The sequence below is a fragment of the Pseudophryne corroboree genome, chromosome 5 (genome assembly GCF_028390025.1).
Source record: "Pseudophryne corroboree isolate aPseCor3 chromosome 5, aPseCor3.hap2, whole genome shotgun sequence".
NCBI lineage: Eukaryota > Metazoa > Chordata > Amphibia > Anura > Myobatrachidae > Pseudophryne > Pseudophryne corroboree.
In genome coordinates this window covers 787,184,282-787,201,136 of record NC_086448.1, presented here as the reverse complement: position 1 = coordinate 787,201,136, position 16,855 = coordinate 787,184,282, and the positions used below count along the sequence as shown (strand labels likewise).

General features: G+C 48.9%; 1 protein-coding gene across 1 annotated transcript in view; it reads left to right on the top strand.

Moving 5' to 3' along the window:
* Nucleotides 1-16,855, top strand: part of THSD7A (thrombospondin type 1 domain containing 7A) — a 430,207-nt gene that overhangs the window by 398,699 nt on the left and 14,653 nt on the right. The window contains exons 20-24 of the mRNA XM_063924405.1: nucleotides 1,030-1,147; nucleotides 4,935-5,080; nucleotides 7,517-7,691; nucleotides 9,149-9,322; nucleotides 9,605-9,700. Of these exons, the coding sequence (XP_063780475.1) occupies nucleotides 1,030-1,147; nucleotides 4,935-5,080; nucleotides 7,517-7,691; nucleotides 9,149-9,322; nucleotides 9,605-9,700 (709 nt within the window). The remainder of the gene's footprint in view (nucleotides 1-1,029; nucleotides 1,148-4,934; nucleotides 5,081-7,516; nucleotides 7,692-9,148; nucleotides 9,323-9,604; nucleotides 9,701-16,855) is intronic.

Below are 16,855 nucleotides of genomic sequence, written 5' to 3'. Positions count from 1 at the left end.
GTGATCCTAAAAGCTTGCTTTTGTGCCCTGTCTCCTGCGGAGCCGCTATTCCCCATGGTCCTGACGGAGTCCCCACCATCCACTACGGACTATGAGAAATAGATTTATCGGTAAGTAAAATCTTATTTTTTTATATCCTCTGTTTAAGTTGTCGTCTTCATCACAATTTTTCTACACCCTCAGTTCTACTTTCTTCCTCATTTGTAGACTATGGGGTCTATTTACTAAGCCTTGGATGGAGATAAAGTCGCTGGAGATAAAGTACCAGCCAATCAGCTCCTAACTGTCATTTTTCAAACACAGCCTGTGGCATGGCAGTTAGGAGCTGATTGGCTGGCACTTTATCTCCGCGATTTTGGGGGTCATTACGACCCGATTGCTCGCTGCAGTTTATCGCAGCGATCGGGTTGAAACTGCACATGCGCCGGCGCCGAAGGCCATCGTTTCCTAGCGATCGCCTCTGCCTGATTGACCGCCATTATGGGGGTGCGGTCCGGCCAGCACAGGCGTGGATGGACCGTGCTGGGGGCGGGTCACATCGGCTGCGTGACGTCACACGCAGCCGTTGCGACCAGGGGCAGCGACAATCAACTCCCGGCCAGCCGCAGGAGCTGCACTGGCTGGGAGTTACTCCACAAGTACAAAGGCATCGCCGCTGCGTGATGCTTTTGTACTTGTGCGGGGGGGGGAGGGGCTGGACTGACATGCGGGGCGGGGCATGTCTGGAACCACGATCGTAGCTGTGCTAAATTTAGCACAGCTACGATCAACTCGGAATGACCCCCTTTATCTCCATCCAAGGCTTAGTAAATAGACCCCTATGGCTGTGATGTAACCATGTCCAAGTTCAGTGGCTGTGCGGGGTGCCGACCGCACTCTGACTTTTTTCTAAAGGGGCAATCATGTATAAAAAAAATTCGCATAATTTCTCTCTTAAAATAACCATTGCATTGAAGTAACATCAAGACGGTCTTAATTACGTGTCACTTTCCTCTGATGCTGGAGGCTGACATTTTCATTTCATTGTAGCTGGGACTGGAGAAGATATGGCAGATGAACACTTCCTGTGTGCTGGAATGCCCGGTAAATTGTCAGCTCTCCGATTGGTCGCCTTGGTCTGAATGCTCGAGAGACTGCGGCCTTGCAGGTTTGTTATTAATGTCTGCGCAGGTGAACCCAGAGGAAAGAGTAAAACAAATTCTAATAACTTGGAAGTCACGGTATCCACACATTAACCGCAAGTAACTTTCCAAGACATTTGAGGACATTTAATAAGCCGTCTCCTAGATTTGTCTGGTTACACTAGTTACGCACCTGATCACCTGGAATCAGTCATTGGTATGGTTGATTACTAGGGAAGTATTCAAATGATTATCGCGCCCGGTCTCCTGTTTAAAGTGACGGGAGATCACGGAGAGCGATATTCAATTGTATGTAGATTTCACGCTGATAGCGCATAGGAGGTTGGATTTAGTCGTGTAAAGCAGCTAAACACGACCAAAGTGCTGGGCACAATAGCAAAAAGTGCTGTTTGGGTGCCCGAACGGGTCACTTTTTTCACTTTTCAGCTCGCCACCCCCGGGGGGTGCAAGCTGAAATGCAAACACTGGCAGCCATCGCACCCAAACGGAGCTACAATTGAATAGCTCTGTTTGGGCACCATGTACTGGCTGCTGGTGGAAAAACAACTGAATTCCACCCCTAGTGCTCAGTGGAGTAACTAGCCCTATAGCAGCATAAAGAAGGGCCCCATGAAAGTACCGATTAATGGTGAAACACTCACATAGAAACATGGGACATACATGGAAGGGGTGTAGTATGGTATGCCGGCGGTCAGGCTCCCGGCGACCAGCATACCGGCGCCGGGAGCCCGACCGCCGGCATACCGACAGTGTGGTGAGCGTAAATGAGTCCCTTGCGGGCTCGCTGCATTCGCCATGCTGCGGGCACGGTGGCGCGCTACGCGCGCCACGCTATTTTATTCTCCCTCCAGAGGGGTCGTGGACCCCCACGAGGGAGAATAAGTGTCGTATGCCGTCTGTCGGGATTCCGGCGCCGGTATACTGTGCGCCAGGATCCCGACAGCCGGCATACTAAAGACCACCCCATGGAAGACAGGCCCCTAAGCTGTGGGCCCCATAGCAGCTGCACCTATGGTATTTATGCCCTTGCTAGTGATTGGTTATCTGTGATAGAAGATACGGAAGTGTTTATTTAGCAATGCACAAACATGTTTACAATAAATGTTGATAAATCACTATAAGTTCAGATTGAGCACACTTTATTTAGTTGAATGTTGCCTGTCATACAGAGAGATTTGTGCATCGTTGTCCAAGCTGCATTGGCTGCTGCTTTTAGTAACTGCTTTTAGGACACGGTCTCCCATCGCCTTGGGATGGCTGTGATGCAGCCATCCCAAGGCAATGGGAGACCTTGTCCTTCTCAGATGGAGCAAGCCATTACCATGCAGAGAGTTCAGCCATACTGAGGCAGGCAGAGATCACAGCCATACTCAGGCAGGCAGAGAGCACAGCCATACTGAGGCAGGCAGAGAGGGAGCCATACTGAGGCAGGCAGAGAGCACAGCCATACTGAGGCAGGCAGAGAGGGAGCCATACTGAGGCAGGCAGAGAGCACAGCCATACTGAGGCAGGCAGAGAGCGCAGCCATACTGAGGCAGGCAGAGAGCGCAGCCATACTGAGGCAGGCAGAGAGCGCAGCCATACTGAGGCAGGCAGAGAGCGCAGCCATACTGAGGCAGGCAGAGAGCGCAGCCATACTGAGGCATGCAGAGAGCACAGCCATACTGAGGCAAGCAGAGAGCACAGCCATACTGAGGCAGTCAGAGAGCGCAGTCATACTGAGGCAGGCAGAGAGCGCAGTCATACTGAGGCAGGCAGAGCGTTCAGCCATACTGAGGCAGGCAGAGATCACAGCCATACCCAGGCAGGCAGAGAGCGCAGCCATACTGAGGCAAGCAGAGAGCACAGCCATACTGAAGCAGGCAGAGAGCACAGCCATACTGAGGCAGGCAGAGAGCACAGCCATACTGAGGCAGGCAAAGAGCACAGCCATACCCAGGCAGGCAGAGAGCACAGCCATACTGAGGCAGGCAGAGAGCACAGCCATACTGAGGCAGGCAGAGAGGGAGCCATACTGAGGCAGGCAGAGAGGGAGCCATACTGAGGCAGGCAGAGAGCACAGCCATACTGAGGCAGGCAGAGAGCACAGCCATACTGAGGCAGGCAGAGAGCGCAGCCATACTGAGGCAGGCAGAGAGCGCAGCCATACTGAGGCAGGCAGAGAGCGCAGCCATACTGAGGCAGGCAGAGAGCGCAGCCATACTGAGGCAGGCAGAGAGCACAGCCATACTGAGGAAAGCAGAGAGCACAGCCATACTGAGGCAGTCAGAGAGCGCAGTCATACTGAGGCAGGCAGAGAGCGCAGTCATACTGAGGCAGGTAGAGCGTTCAGCCATACTGAGGCAGGCAGAGATCACAGCCATACCCAGGCAGGCAGAGAGCGCAGCCATACTGAGGCAAGCAGAGAGCACAGCCATACTGAAGCAGGCAGAGAGCACAGCCATACTGAGGCAGGCAGAGGGAGCCATACTGAGGCAGGCAAAGAGCACAGCCATACCCAGGCAGGCAGAGAGCACAGCCATACTCAGGCAGGCAGAGAGCACAGCCATACTGAGGCAGGCAGAGAGGGAGCCATACTGAGGCAGGCAGAGAGCACAGCCATACTGAGGCAGGCAGAGAGCACAGCCATACTGAGGCAGGCAGAGAGGGCAGCCATACTGAGGCAGGCAGAGAGGGAGCCATACTGAGGCAGGCAGAGAGCACAGCCATACTGAGGCAGGCAGAGAGCACAGCCATACTGAGGCAGGCAGAGAGCACAGCTATACTGAGGCAGGCAGAGAGCACAGCCATACTGAGGCAGGCAGAGAGCACAGCCATACTGAAGCAGGCAGAGAGCACAGCCATACTGAGGCAGGCAGAGGGAGCCATACTGAGGCAGGCAAAGAGCACAGCCATACCCAGGCAGGCAGAGAGCACTGCCATACTCAGGCAGGCAGAGAGCACAGCCATACTGAGGCAGGCAGAGAGGGAGCCATACTGAGGCAGGCAGAGAGCACAGCCATACTGAGGCAGGCAGAGAGCACAGCCATACTGAGGCAGGCAGAGAGGGCAGCCATACTGAGGCAGGCAGAGAGGGAGCCATACTGAGGCAGGCAGAGAGCACAGCCATACTGAGGCAGGCAGAGAGCACAGCCATACTGAGGCAGGCAGAGAGCACAGCCATACTGAGGCAGGCAGAGAGCGCAGCCATACTGAGGCAGGCAGAGAGGGCAGCCATACAGAGGCAGGCAGGCAGAGAGGGCAGCCATACTGAGGCAGGCAGAGAGTGCAGCCATACTGAGGCAGGCCGAGAGGGCAACCGTACTGAGGCAGGCAGAAAGCACAGCCATACTGAGGCAGGCAGAGAGCACAGCCATACTGAGGCAGGCAGAGAGCACAGCCATACTGAGGCAAGCAGAGAGCACAACCATACTGAGGCAGGCAGAGAGGGCAGCCATATTGAGGCAGGCAGTGAGCACAGGCAGAGAGGGCAGCCATACTGAGGCAGGCAGAGAGGGCAGCCATACTGAGGCAGGCAGGCAGAGAGCACAGCCATACTGAGGCACACAAAGAACACGGCAAGAAGGACAAAAAGATAATGAAATTCATCTTGTAAAAGTTACATTAGGGAATACACAAGCCAGTAAAATAAAATACAGTGAAAATAGATGACAACATTAAGAAACAAATAGTTCCCATCATGTGGGTTAAGCCAAAGGTGTGGTGATTGTTGCACTTTGTCATATATACCATGTGTCACGTTTGTAATATGTTGTTAATGGTAACACAACAAATGTATGCCGTTGTCTGCAGGGAAAATGAAACGGAAAAGGACTGTGATCCAGCCATCCCAAGGCGATGGGAGACCTTGTCCTTCTCAGATGGAGCAAGCCAAGCCGTGCCCTGTGAAGCCGTGTTACAGATGGCAGTATGGACGCTGGTCCCTGTGTACAGTGGAGGTACGGCTCTAACATTGTTCCAGTTATCACATTTAGCATCAAATGAACAATGAATATATCATAGTATGGAGATAGGATGACACAGTGGTGGGCTCATCTGATCCTGTAGAAATAGTCACTGTTTCTGTGACTATTATTCAATGGGTAAATGAAGAATCCAGCTTTGTATTTCAGTTGATAATCCATGATTTGGGTAAGCAGATCATATATAGTAACATGATGCTTCCCCATCACATACATGTTATTTCCTGCGGGACGGATAACAAAGAAGCAAATGTAGTATTGTGCTTTAGTAAGCATGGAAGGAGGTAGAGTGTACATGGAACAAAATAGAGTGTAAGCGGAAGGAGGTAGAGTGTACATGGAACAAAATAGAGTGTAAGCGGAAGGAGGTAGAGTGTACATGGAACAAAATAGAGTGTAAGCGGAAGGAGGTAGAGTGTACATGGAACAAAATAGAGTGTAAGCGGAAGGAGGTAGAGTGTAAGCGGAAGGAGGTAGAGTGTAGGCGGAAGGAGGTAGAGTGTAGGCGGAAGGAGGTAGAGTGTAGGCGGAAGGAGGTAGAGTGTAGGCGGAAGGAGGTAGAGTGTATGCAGAAGGAGGTAGAGTGTACGCAGAAGGAGGTAGAGTGTACATGGAACAAAATAGAGTGTAAGCGGAAGGAGGTAGAGTGTACACAGAAGGAGGTAGAGTGTACATGGAACAAAATAGAGTGTAAGCGGAAGGAGGTAGAGTGTAAGCGGAAGGAGGTAGAGTGTAAGCGGAAGGAGGTAGAGTGTAGGCGGAAGGAGGTAGAGTGTACACAGCAGGCGGTAGAGTGTACATGGAACAAAATAGAGTGTAAGCGGAAGGAGGTAGAGTGTAGGCAATAAGGGAGTAGAGTGTACACAGAAGGAGGTAGAGTGTACACTGCAGGAAGTAGCATGTACACAGAAGCAGAAGGATGTAGATGAAAAGGAGGTAGAGTGTAGACGAATAGGAGGTAGAGTACGCAGAAAGAGTGTAGGTAGAGTGTACACTGAAGAAGGTTGAGTTCTTTGGCAGGGGGTAGAGTGTAGACAAAATGGAGGTAGAGTATACTTGGACGGAGTGTAGTTGGAGGTAGAGTGTTCGTTGAAGGAGGTTGATTTTATTTGGAAGGAGGTAGAGTGTAAGCAAAAAGAGGTAGTGTGTAGGTGGAAGGAGGTTGAGTGCATGTGGAAGGAGGTAGAGTGTAGGGCAGGGATGGGGAACCTTCGGCCCTCCAGCTGTTGTTGAACTACACATACCAGCATGCCTTGCTACAGTTTTACTATTTGGCCAAGCTAAAACTGTTGCAGGGCATGCTAGGATGTGTAGTTCAACAACAGCTGGAGGGCCGAAGGTTTCCCATCCCTGGTGTTGGCGGAATGAGGTAGAGTGTAGATGGAAGAAGGTAGAGTGTAGGCGGAAGGAGGGAGAGTGTAGGCAGAAGGAGGTTGAGTGTAGGCAGAAGGAGGTTGACTGTATGCAGAAAGAGGTAGAGTGTAAGAAGGAGGAGGTAGAGTGTAAGAAGGAGGTAGAATGTACGCAGAAGGAGGTAGAGTGTAAGAAGGAGGTAGAGTGTAGGTGGAAGGAGGTAGAGTGTAAGAAGAAGGAGGTAGAGTGTAAGAAGAAGGAGGTAGAAAGAAGGAGGGAGAGTGTAAGAAGAAGGAGGGAGAGTGTAAGAAGAAGGAGGTTGAGTGTGGGCAGAAGGAGGTTGAGTGTGGGCAGAAGGAGGTTGAGTGTGGGCAGAAGGAGGTTGAGTGTAGGCAGAATGAGGTTGAGTGTAGGCAGAAGGAGAGTGTAGGCAAAAGGAGAGTGTAGGCAGAAGGAGAATGTAGGCAGAAGGAGAATGTAGGCAGAAGGAGGTTGAGTGTTCGCAGAAAGAGGTAGAGTGTAAGAAGAAGGAGGTAGAGTGTAGGCGGAAGGAGGTAGAGTGTAGGCGGAAGGAGGTAGAGTGTAGGCGGAAGGAGGTAGAGTGTAGGCAGAAGGAGGTAGAGTGTAGGCAGAAGGAGGTAGAGTGTAGGCAGAAGGAGGTAGAGTGTAGGCAGGTAGAGTGTAGGCAGAAGGAGGTAGAGTGTAGGCAGAAGGAGGTAGAGTGTAAGAAGAAGGAGGTAGAGTGTAGGAAGAAGGAGGTAGAGTGTAAGAAGAAAGAGGTAGAGTGTAAGAAGCAGGAGGTAGAGTGTAGGCAGAAGGAGGTAGAGTGTAGGCAGAAGGAGGTAGAGTGTAAGAAGAAGGAGGTAGAGTGTAGGCAGAAGGAGGTAGAGTGTAAGAAGAAGGAGGTAGAGTGTAAGAAGAAGGAGGTAGAGTGTAGGCGGAAGGAGGCAGAGTGTAGGCGGAAGGAGGCAGAGTGTAGGCGGAAGGAGGCAGAGTGTACGTGGAAGGAGGAAGGGTATACTGTATGTAATGTAAGCTATCCCTTATATTTCCTGTTAGGACGCTCAGTGTGGGGAGGGCACCAGGTTCAGGAACATTTCCTGTGTGGTGTATGATGGATCTCGGGAAGACTCTGGAAAGGTGGTGGATGAGGAATTCTGTGGGGACATAGAACTGCTGGTCAGCGGAGACAAGAACATTGTGCTTGAGGAGTCCTGCACTTTGCCCTGTCCAGGTAGGACGAGGCATCCATACACACTGCACATTTCCTGGAGAACTTTCATTAAAATCTATTTCAATATGCTATGTGAAATGAAAGGTGATGCGGCATCATTATTGTATAGGGCCGTCAAGACAGTGGGCGGGACTGGGTGCTGGCATAGACTATGTAGGTCCCATAATGTTGCAAGTCCACATGGTGCAAATAATTGTGAAATATATTGGATCTTAAGTAAATATTACAGTATATCACTATTATTACACTATAAATACTGATGTATGTGACGTTCATATACAACACAGCTATATTCAATTCAAAGGGAATTATCTAACTGAAGTATCATCCTGCCTTTTTCTTTTAAGATCAATTAATAATGATGGATCTTTCTTGACATGTTTGTTGAAACCAACGACATATATTAGACTTTTATCATTAAATGACTATGTACCAAAAAGTTGTCGCCAAAAATTTATTTTGAGACGTATATTTTAATTGGATAGAAAATCTTGAAAGATGCAGATTGTCGCTGCGTTCTGCAGATTTCTACGTATATAGGGGGTATCCAATTAGGTGCACTATTTTGTTGAGTGAAAATTTTTTGACCGATGATCATTATCGGGGTATCCAATTATAGCCCATTTTTATCCGCTGAAAAATGTCCTGTTTTCGGGCGATAACACATAGCAACCAGGATAAGTTCCTGAACCCATGTGTCATCGTGGCTCTGAGGGCTGCTTATCAGGGTTAGTTCTGGAGCATTGTGGGTTTTCTTAGCAGGAAGTTTACAGATTCTTCTAAATCCTACTAACCCCCCCCCCCCCCCCCCAATATTCTGACAGTAATATTAGGGTGCTCTGGGGAGCACATTGCAGAGTGTAGCCTACAGATTGCACTGCGTTCCTTCTTTACAGTTAAACAGGGGTGTAGCTATGCCAATTTGAGCCACATAGCATCATTTCTAGCCCCCCCCCCCCTCAACTGACTGCTTAGAGCTGATTCCACCCGGTGGACTACTCAAAGATCCCTCCCAACTACTTTAAGACCCCCCCCTCAATTCGACTACCAGCAGTGTGGGGGTACTCACCATTGGGGCCCAATGGTAGGCTGCTTTTTTACCTGTTAGAAGTGTCCCAGCCGAGTCCGTCTTGTCTCTCTCCTCATAGAAGCTGGGGGGAGGGGCGGCCATGGTCCGGGGATGTCCCTGTAAACTCAACCATATCTCCTCCCAGCATTAGTTAGGACTCAGGAGAGGCGGAGTCAGCCAGGTAAGTAGGCGTGGCTGCAGTGCAGCAGCACACTTATAAGAGGTAAAAGCAGCCAGTGGGGCTTAACAGCTAGATGCAGGGGAAGGGCCAGGCCTCAAAGACTGGGCGGGCCCCATAGCACCCACATCCCCTGCACCTATTGTAGCTACGCCCTTGCACTTAAGCAAATTTTAATTAACCCCAGCATTGTTATTTTGCATTTAATAGGTGACTGCTATTTGAATGAGTGGTCTGAATGGAGTTTATGCCAGCTGACTTGCGTCAATGGACAAGACCTGGGCTTTCCAGGGGTAAAGGTGCGATCAAGGGCAGTAATAATCCAGGAGATGGAAAACCAACATCTTTGCCCAGAGCAAATTTTGGAAACGAAACCATGTGAAGGTGGGTGAGACGTTCCTGGGTCCCCGAGTGTAGGCTGGGTACGAGAGCGTCGAAATACATTGCGCTAACATAAAAACTAAAATATTAACTTTATTTGTGTATACCTGTCTGAGAGGTGTTCATAATGCTTAGTTTAAGGTGTATACCCCAAGCCATGGCCACCTATTGTGTTTGGTGAGAGTCATGGAATTGTCCCTGAGCAGAATACAGGATTATTACTGTTACTATTACTCAGTACTAACAATACTAATACATTCCCATTATCCCGAACTCTCTACACAGATGGACAGTGCTTTGAATACAAATGGTTAGCCAGTCCGTGGAAGGGATCTTCTCGAACAGTTTGGTGTCAGAGATCAGACGGCTTTAATGTGACAGGTTAATAAGATACATATTTCACCGGATTCCTATTTATTCTGTTTAGTCTTAATATACTATATGTGATAATGCACTGGCTGAATTCTGTGGCCAAACAAAAGCACCAAGCGTTACTGTATCTTCTTACTGTGCTTCTTACATTTCACCCGTTCACTTAGATTGTGTGGCGTCGGAGGGGACGCAGTTAAAATGCCGCCGGGCGGGATCACTGCGGACAAAATACAGACGCAGGAATCTCGCTCAACGGCCATAATCCTGTCGTGAAAAGGCTGATACCGCTGAGATTCCCGACATCTTAATACTGACGCCGAGAATAACGATCGTCCCCTAAGCAGGACGTGCTCGCGTACTGCCGCACGGGAGGGGGGGGGGGGATGTTAGGTTCATGCAGGAGAAGGGGGTTAGGGATGAAAAGGTCAGGGTTAGGTACCGGGGAGCTAAGGTTAGGGTTAGGCATTTAGAAGGGAGGCTAGGGTTAGGAACCAAGTGGGGAGGGTTAAGTTTAGGCAGCGGGTAAGGGAGGGTTAGGGTTAGACATTCTCGGGGAGGGTTAGGGTTAGGCACCCACAAGGGAGGGTTAGGGTAGGGAAAAGGGGTAGTTTAGGGTGCTAACTACGGGTCTGTCGGAAATTCTGACCATCGACATTACATACTGAACCCCGTCGGAGGACACACAAATGGTTTATGACCAAAATACAGTTGCTCAAAATATAAAAAAAAGTTTACATTCAGGCTCTAATGTCAGGATGCCTATAATAAGCTTACCTCCAAAACTCAGTGATTTGGGGGGTGGGGTCCGACCCGTCTGATTTGAGGGTGGTATTTCTCCGGACTCAGGCAGCAGAGGTGGGTGCCACCAGTGCTAAGTACAAAGCATGCCCCTTTAGAGGTCATGGTCACACTAATTGACTCGACCACTACGCCTAGAATGCAGCAGTCACGCCTTATTTCCTATTCAGTATTATGAATACTGGGATGTATGCTACAGTATTACTGGGGGGATCTTTAAGGATCGAATAATTGGTATAGAATGACAGTACTTAGCAAATTACAGTATTTTCATTTACCCCACTCACCTATTATAAATTATAATCGGGTTCCGTTGTCTGCTTGTCACTAGTGACCAGCCAGAGCTCTGACTACCTTTCTGTAGCTGCCAGGTCCCTGTGGGACTAGCTATACCTGCTGCTGCCGCAGTCCTGTCTGACGGTCAGATGGGGATACAGCAGAAATAAGTGTATACATATTACTAGAGATGAGCGGGTTCGGTTTCTCTGAATCCGAACCCGCACGAACTTCATGTTTTTTTTCACGGGTCCGAGCGACTCGGATCTTCCCGCCTTGCTCGGTTAACCCGAGCGCGCCCGAACGTCATCATGACGCTGTCGGATTCTCGCGAGGCTCGGATTCTATCGCGAGACTCGGATTCTATATAAGGAGCCGCGCGTCGCCGCCATTTTCACACGTGCATTGAGATTGATAGGGAGAGGACGTGGCTGGCGTCCTCTCCGTTTAGAATAGATTAGAGAGACACTTGATTTACTAATTTTGGGGAGCATTAGGAGTACTCAGTACAGTGCAGAGTTTTGCTGATAGTGACCACCAGTTTTATTTATAATCCGTTCTCTGCCTGAAAAAAGCGATACACAGCACACAGTGACTCAGTCACATACCATATCTGTGTGCACTGCTCAGGCTCAGGCCAGTGTGCTGCATCATCTATTATCTATATATAATATTATATATATCTGATTATCTGTCTGACTGCTCAGCTCACACAGCTTATAATTGTGGGGGAGACTGGGGAGCACTACTGCAGTGCCAGTTATAGGTTATAGCAGGAGCCAGGAGTACATAATATATTATATAGTGAGTGACCACCAGACACACAGTGCAGTTTATTTAATATATCCGTTCTCTGCCTGAAAAAAGCGATACACACAGTGACTCAGTCAGTCACATACCATATCTGTGTGCACTGCTCAGGCTCAGGCCAGTGTGCTGCATCATCTATATATATTATATATCTGTCTGACTGCTCAGCTCACACAGCTTATAATTGTGGGGGAGACTGGGGAGCACTACTGCAGTGCCAGTTATAGGTTATAGCAGGAGCCAGGAGTACATAATATTATATTAAAACAGTGCACACTTTTGCTGCAGGAGTGCCACTGCCAGTGTGACTAGTGACCAGTGACCTGACCACCAGTATATATAATATTAGTAGTATACTATCTCTTTATCAACCAGTCTATATTAGCAGCAGACACAGTACAGTGCGGTAGTTCACGGCTGTGGCTACCTCTGTGTCGGCACTCGGCAGCCCGTCCATAATTGTATATACCACCTAACCGTGGTTTTTTTTTCTTTCTTTATACATACATACTAGTTACGAGTATACTATCTCTTTATCAACCAGTCTATATATTAGCAGCAGACACAGTACAGTGCGGTAGTTCACGGCTGTGGCTACCTCTGTGTCGGCACTCGGCAGCCCGTCCATAATTGTATATACCACCTAACCGTGGTTTTTTTTTCTTTCTTTATACATACATACTAGTTACGAGTATACTATCTCTTTATCAACCAGTCTATATATTAGCAGCAGACACAGTACAGTGCGGTAGTTCACGGCTGTGGCTACCTCTGTGTCGGCACTCGGCAGCCCGTCCATAATTGTATATACCACCTAACCGTGGTTTTTTTTTCTTTCTTTATACATACATACTAGTTACGAGTATACTATCTCTTTATCAACCAGTCTATATATTAGCAGCAGACACAGTACAGTGCGGTAGTTCACGGCTGTGGCTACCTCTGTGTCGGCACTCGGCAGCCCGTCCATAATTGTATATACCACCTAACCGTGGTTTTTTTTTCTTTCTTTATACATACATACTAGTTACGAGTATACTATCTCTTTATCAACCAGTCTATATATTAGCAGCAGACACAGTACAGTGCGGTAGTTCACGGCTGTGGCTACCTCTGTGTCGGCACTCGGCAGCCCGTCCATAATTGTATATACCACCTAACCGTGGTTTTTTTTTCTTTCTTTATACATACATACTAGTTACGAGTATACTATCTCTTTATCAACCAGTCTATATATTAGCAGCAGACACAGTACAGTGCGGTAGTTCACGGCTGTGGCTACCTCTGTGTCGGCACTCGGCAGCCCGTCCATAATTGTATATACCACCTAACCGTGGTTTTTTTTTCTTTCTTTATACATACATACTAGTTACGAGTATACTATCTCTTTATCAACCAGTCTATATATTAGCAGCAGACACAGTACAGTGCGGTAGTTCACGGCTGTGGCTACCTCTGTGTCGGCACTCGGCAGCCCGTCCATAATTGTATATACCACCTAACCGTGGTTTTTTTTTCTTTCTTTATACATACATACTAGTTACGAGTATACTATCTCTTTATCAACCAGTCTATATATTAGCAGCAGACACAGTACAGTGCGGTAGTTCACGGCTGTGGCTACCTCTGTGTCGGCACTCGGCAGCCCGTCCATAATTGTATACTAGTATCCAATCCATCCATCTCCATTGTTTACCTGAGGTGCCTTTTAGTTGTGCCTATTAAAATATGGAGAACAAAAATGTTGAGGTTCCAAAATTAGGGAAAGATCAAGATCCACTTCCACCTCGTGCTGAAGCTGCTGCCACTAGTCATGGCCGAGACGATGAAATGCCAGCAACGTCGTCTGCCAAGGCCGATGCCCAATGGCATAGTACAGAGCATGTCAAAACCAAAACACCAAATATCAGTAAAAAAAGGACTCCAAAACCTAAAATAAAATTGTCGGAGGAGAAGCGTAAACTTGCCAATATGCCATTTACCACACGGAGTGGCAAGGAACGGCTGAGGCCCTGGCCTATGTTCATGGCTAGTGGTTCAGCTTCACATGAGGATGGAAGCACTCAGCCTCTCGCTAGAAAACTGAAAAGACTCAAGCTGGCAAAAGCACCGCAAAGAACTGTGCGTTCTTTGAAATCCCAAATCCACAAGGAGAGTCCAATTGTGTCGGTTGCGATGCCTGACCTTCCCAACACTGGACGTGAAGAGCATGCGCCTTCCACCATTTGCACGCCCCCTGCAAGTGCTGGAAGGAGCACCCGCAGTCCAGTTCCTGATAGTCAGATTGAAGATGTCAGTGTTGAAGTACACCAGGATGAGGAGGATATGGGTGTTGCTGGCGCTGGGGAGGAAATTGACCAGGAGGATTCTGATGGTGAGGTGGTTTGTTTAAGTCAGGCACCCGGGGAGACACCTGTTGTCCGTGGGAGGAATATGGCCGTTGACATGCCAGGTGAAAATACCAAAAAAATCAGCTCTTCGGTGTGGAGGTATTTCACCAGAAATGCGGACAACAGGTGTCAAGCCGTGTGTTCCCTTTGTCAAGCTGTAATAAGTAGGGGTAAGGACGTTAACCACCTCGGAACATCCTCCCTTATACGTCACCTGCAGCGCATTCATAATAAGTCAGTGACAAGTTCAAAAACTTTGGGTGACAGCGGAAGCAGTCCACTGACCAGTAAATCCCTTCCTCTTGTAACCAAGCTCACGCAAACCACCCCACCAACTCCCTCAGTGTCAATTTCCTCCTTCCCCAGGAATGCCAATAGTCCTGCAGGCCATGTCACTGGCAATTCTGACGAGTCCTCTCCTGCCTGGGATTCCTCCGATGCATCCTTGCGTGTAACGCCTACTGCTGCTGGCGCTGCTGTTGTTGCCGCTGGGAGTCGATGGTCATCCCAGAGGGGAAGTCGTAAGCCCACTTGTACTACTTCCAGTAAGCAATTGACTGTTCAACAGTCCTTTGCGAGGAAGATGAAATATCACAGCAGTCATCCTACTGCAAAGCGGATAACTGAGTCCTTGACAACTATGTTGGTGTTAGACGTGCGTCCGGTATCCGCCGTTAGTTCACAGGGAACTAGACAATTTATTGAGGCAGTGTGCCCCCGTTACCAAATACCATCTAGGTTCCACTTCTCTAGGCAGGCGATACCGAGAATGTACACGGACGTCAGAAAAAGACTCACCAGTGTCCTAAAAAATGCAGTTGTACCCAATGTCCACTTAACCACGGACATGTGGACAAGTGGAGCAGGGCAGGGTCAGGACTATATGACTGTGACAGCCCACTGGGTAGATGTATGGACTCCCGCCGCAAGAACAGCAGCGGCGGCACCAGTAGCAGCATCTCGCAAACGCCAACTCTTTCCTAGGCAGGCTACGCTTTGTATCACCGCTTTCCAGAATACGCACACAGCTGAAAACCTCTTACGGCAACTGAGGAAGATCATCGCGGAATGGCTTACCCCAATTGGACTCTCCTGTGGATTTGTGGCATCGGACAACACCAGCAATATTGTGTGTGCATTAAATATGGGCAAATTCCAGCACGTCCCATGTTTTGCACATACCTTGAATTTGGTGGTGCAGAATTTTTTAAAAAACGACAGGGGCGTGCAAGAGATGCTGTCGGTGGCCAGAAAAATTGCGGGACACTTTCGGCGTACAGGCACCACGTACAGAAGACTGGAGCACCACCAAAAACTACTGAACCTGCCCTGCCATCATCTGAAGCAAGAAGTGGTAACGAGGTGGAATTCAACCCTCTATATGCTTCAGAGGTTGGAGGAGCAGCAAAAGGCCATTCAAGCCTATACAATTGAGCACGATATAGTAGGTGGAATGCACCTGTCTCAAGTGCAGTGGAGAATGATTTCAACGTTGTGCAAGGTTCTGATGCCCTTTGAACTTGCCACACGTGAAGTCAGTTCAGACACTGCCAGCCTGAGTCAGGTCATTCCCCTCATCAGGCTTTTGCAGAAGAAGCTGGAGGCATTGAAGAAGGAGCTAAAAGGGAGCGATTCCGCTAGGCATGTGGGACTTGTGGATGCAGCCCTTAATTCGCTTAACAAGGATTCACGGGTGGTCAATCTGTTGAAATCAGAGCACTACATTTTGGCCACCGTGCTCGATCCTAGATTTAAAGCCTACCTTGGATCTCTCTTTCCGGCAGACACAGGTCTGCTGGGGTTGAAAGACCTGCTGGTGACAAAATTGTCAAGTCAAGCGGAACGCGACCTGTCAACATCTCCTCCTTCACATTCTCCCGCAACTGGGGGTGCGAGGAAAAGGCTCAGAATTCCGAGCCCACCCGCTGGCGGTGATGCAGGGCAGTCTGGAGCGACTGCTGATGCTGACATCTGGTCCGGACTGAAGGACCTGACAACGATTACGGACATGTCGTCTACTGTCACTGCATATGATTCTCTCAACATTGATAGAATGGTGGAGGATTATATGAGTGACCGCATCCAAGTAGGCACGTCACACAGTCCGTACTTATACTGGCAGGAAAAAGAGGCAATTTGGAGGCCCTTGCACAAACTGGCTTTATTCTACCTAAGTTGCCCTCCCACAAGTGTGTACTCCGAAAGAGTGTTTAGTGCCGCCGCTCACCTTGTCAGCAATCGGCGTACGAGGTTACATCCAGAAAATGTGGAGAAGATGATGTTCATTAAAATGAATTATAATCAATTCCTCCGCGGAGACATTGACCAGCAGCAATTGCCTCCACAAAGTACACAGGGAGCTGAGATGGTGGATTCCAGTGGGGACGAATTGATAATCTGTGAGGAGGGGGATGTACACGGTGATATATCGGAGGGTGAAGATGAGGTGGACATCTTGCCTCTGTAGAGCCAGTTTGTGCAAGGAGAGATTAATTGCTTCTTTTTTGGGGGGGGTCCAAACCAATCCGTCATATCAGTCACAGTCGTGTGGCAGACCCTGTCACTGAAATGATGGGTTGGTTAAAGTGTGCATGTCCTGTTTTGTTTATACAACATAAGGGTGGGTGGGAGGGCCCAAGGACAATTCCATCTTGCACCTCTTTTTTCTTTTCTTTTTCTTTGCATCATGTGCTGATTGGGGAGGGTTTTTTGGAAGGGACATCCTGCGTGACACTGCAGTGCCACTCCTAGATGGGCCCGGTGTTTGTGTCGGCCACTAGGGTCGCTAATCTTACTCACACAGTCAGCTACCTCATTGCGCCTCTTTTTTTCTTTGCGTCATGTGCTGTTTGGGGAGGGTTTTTTGGAAGGGACATCCTGCGTGACACTG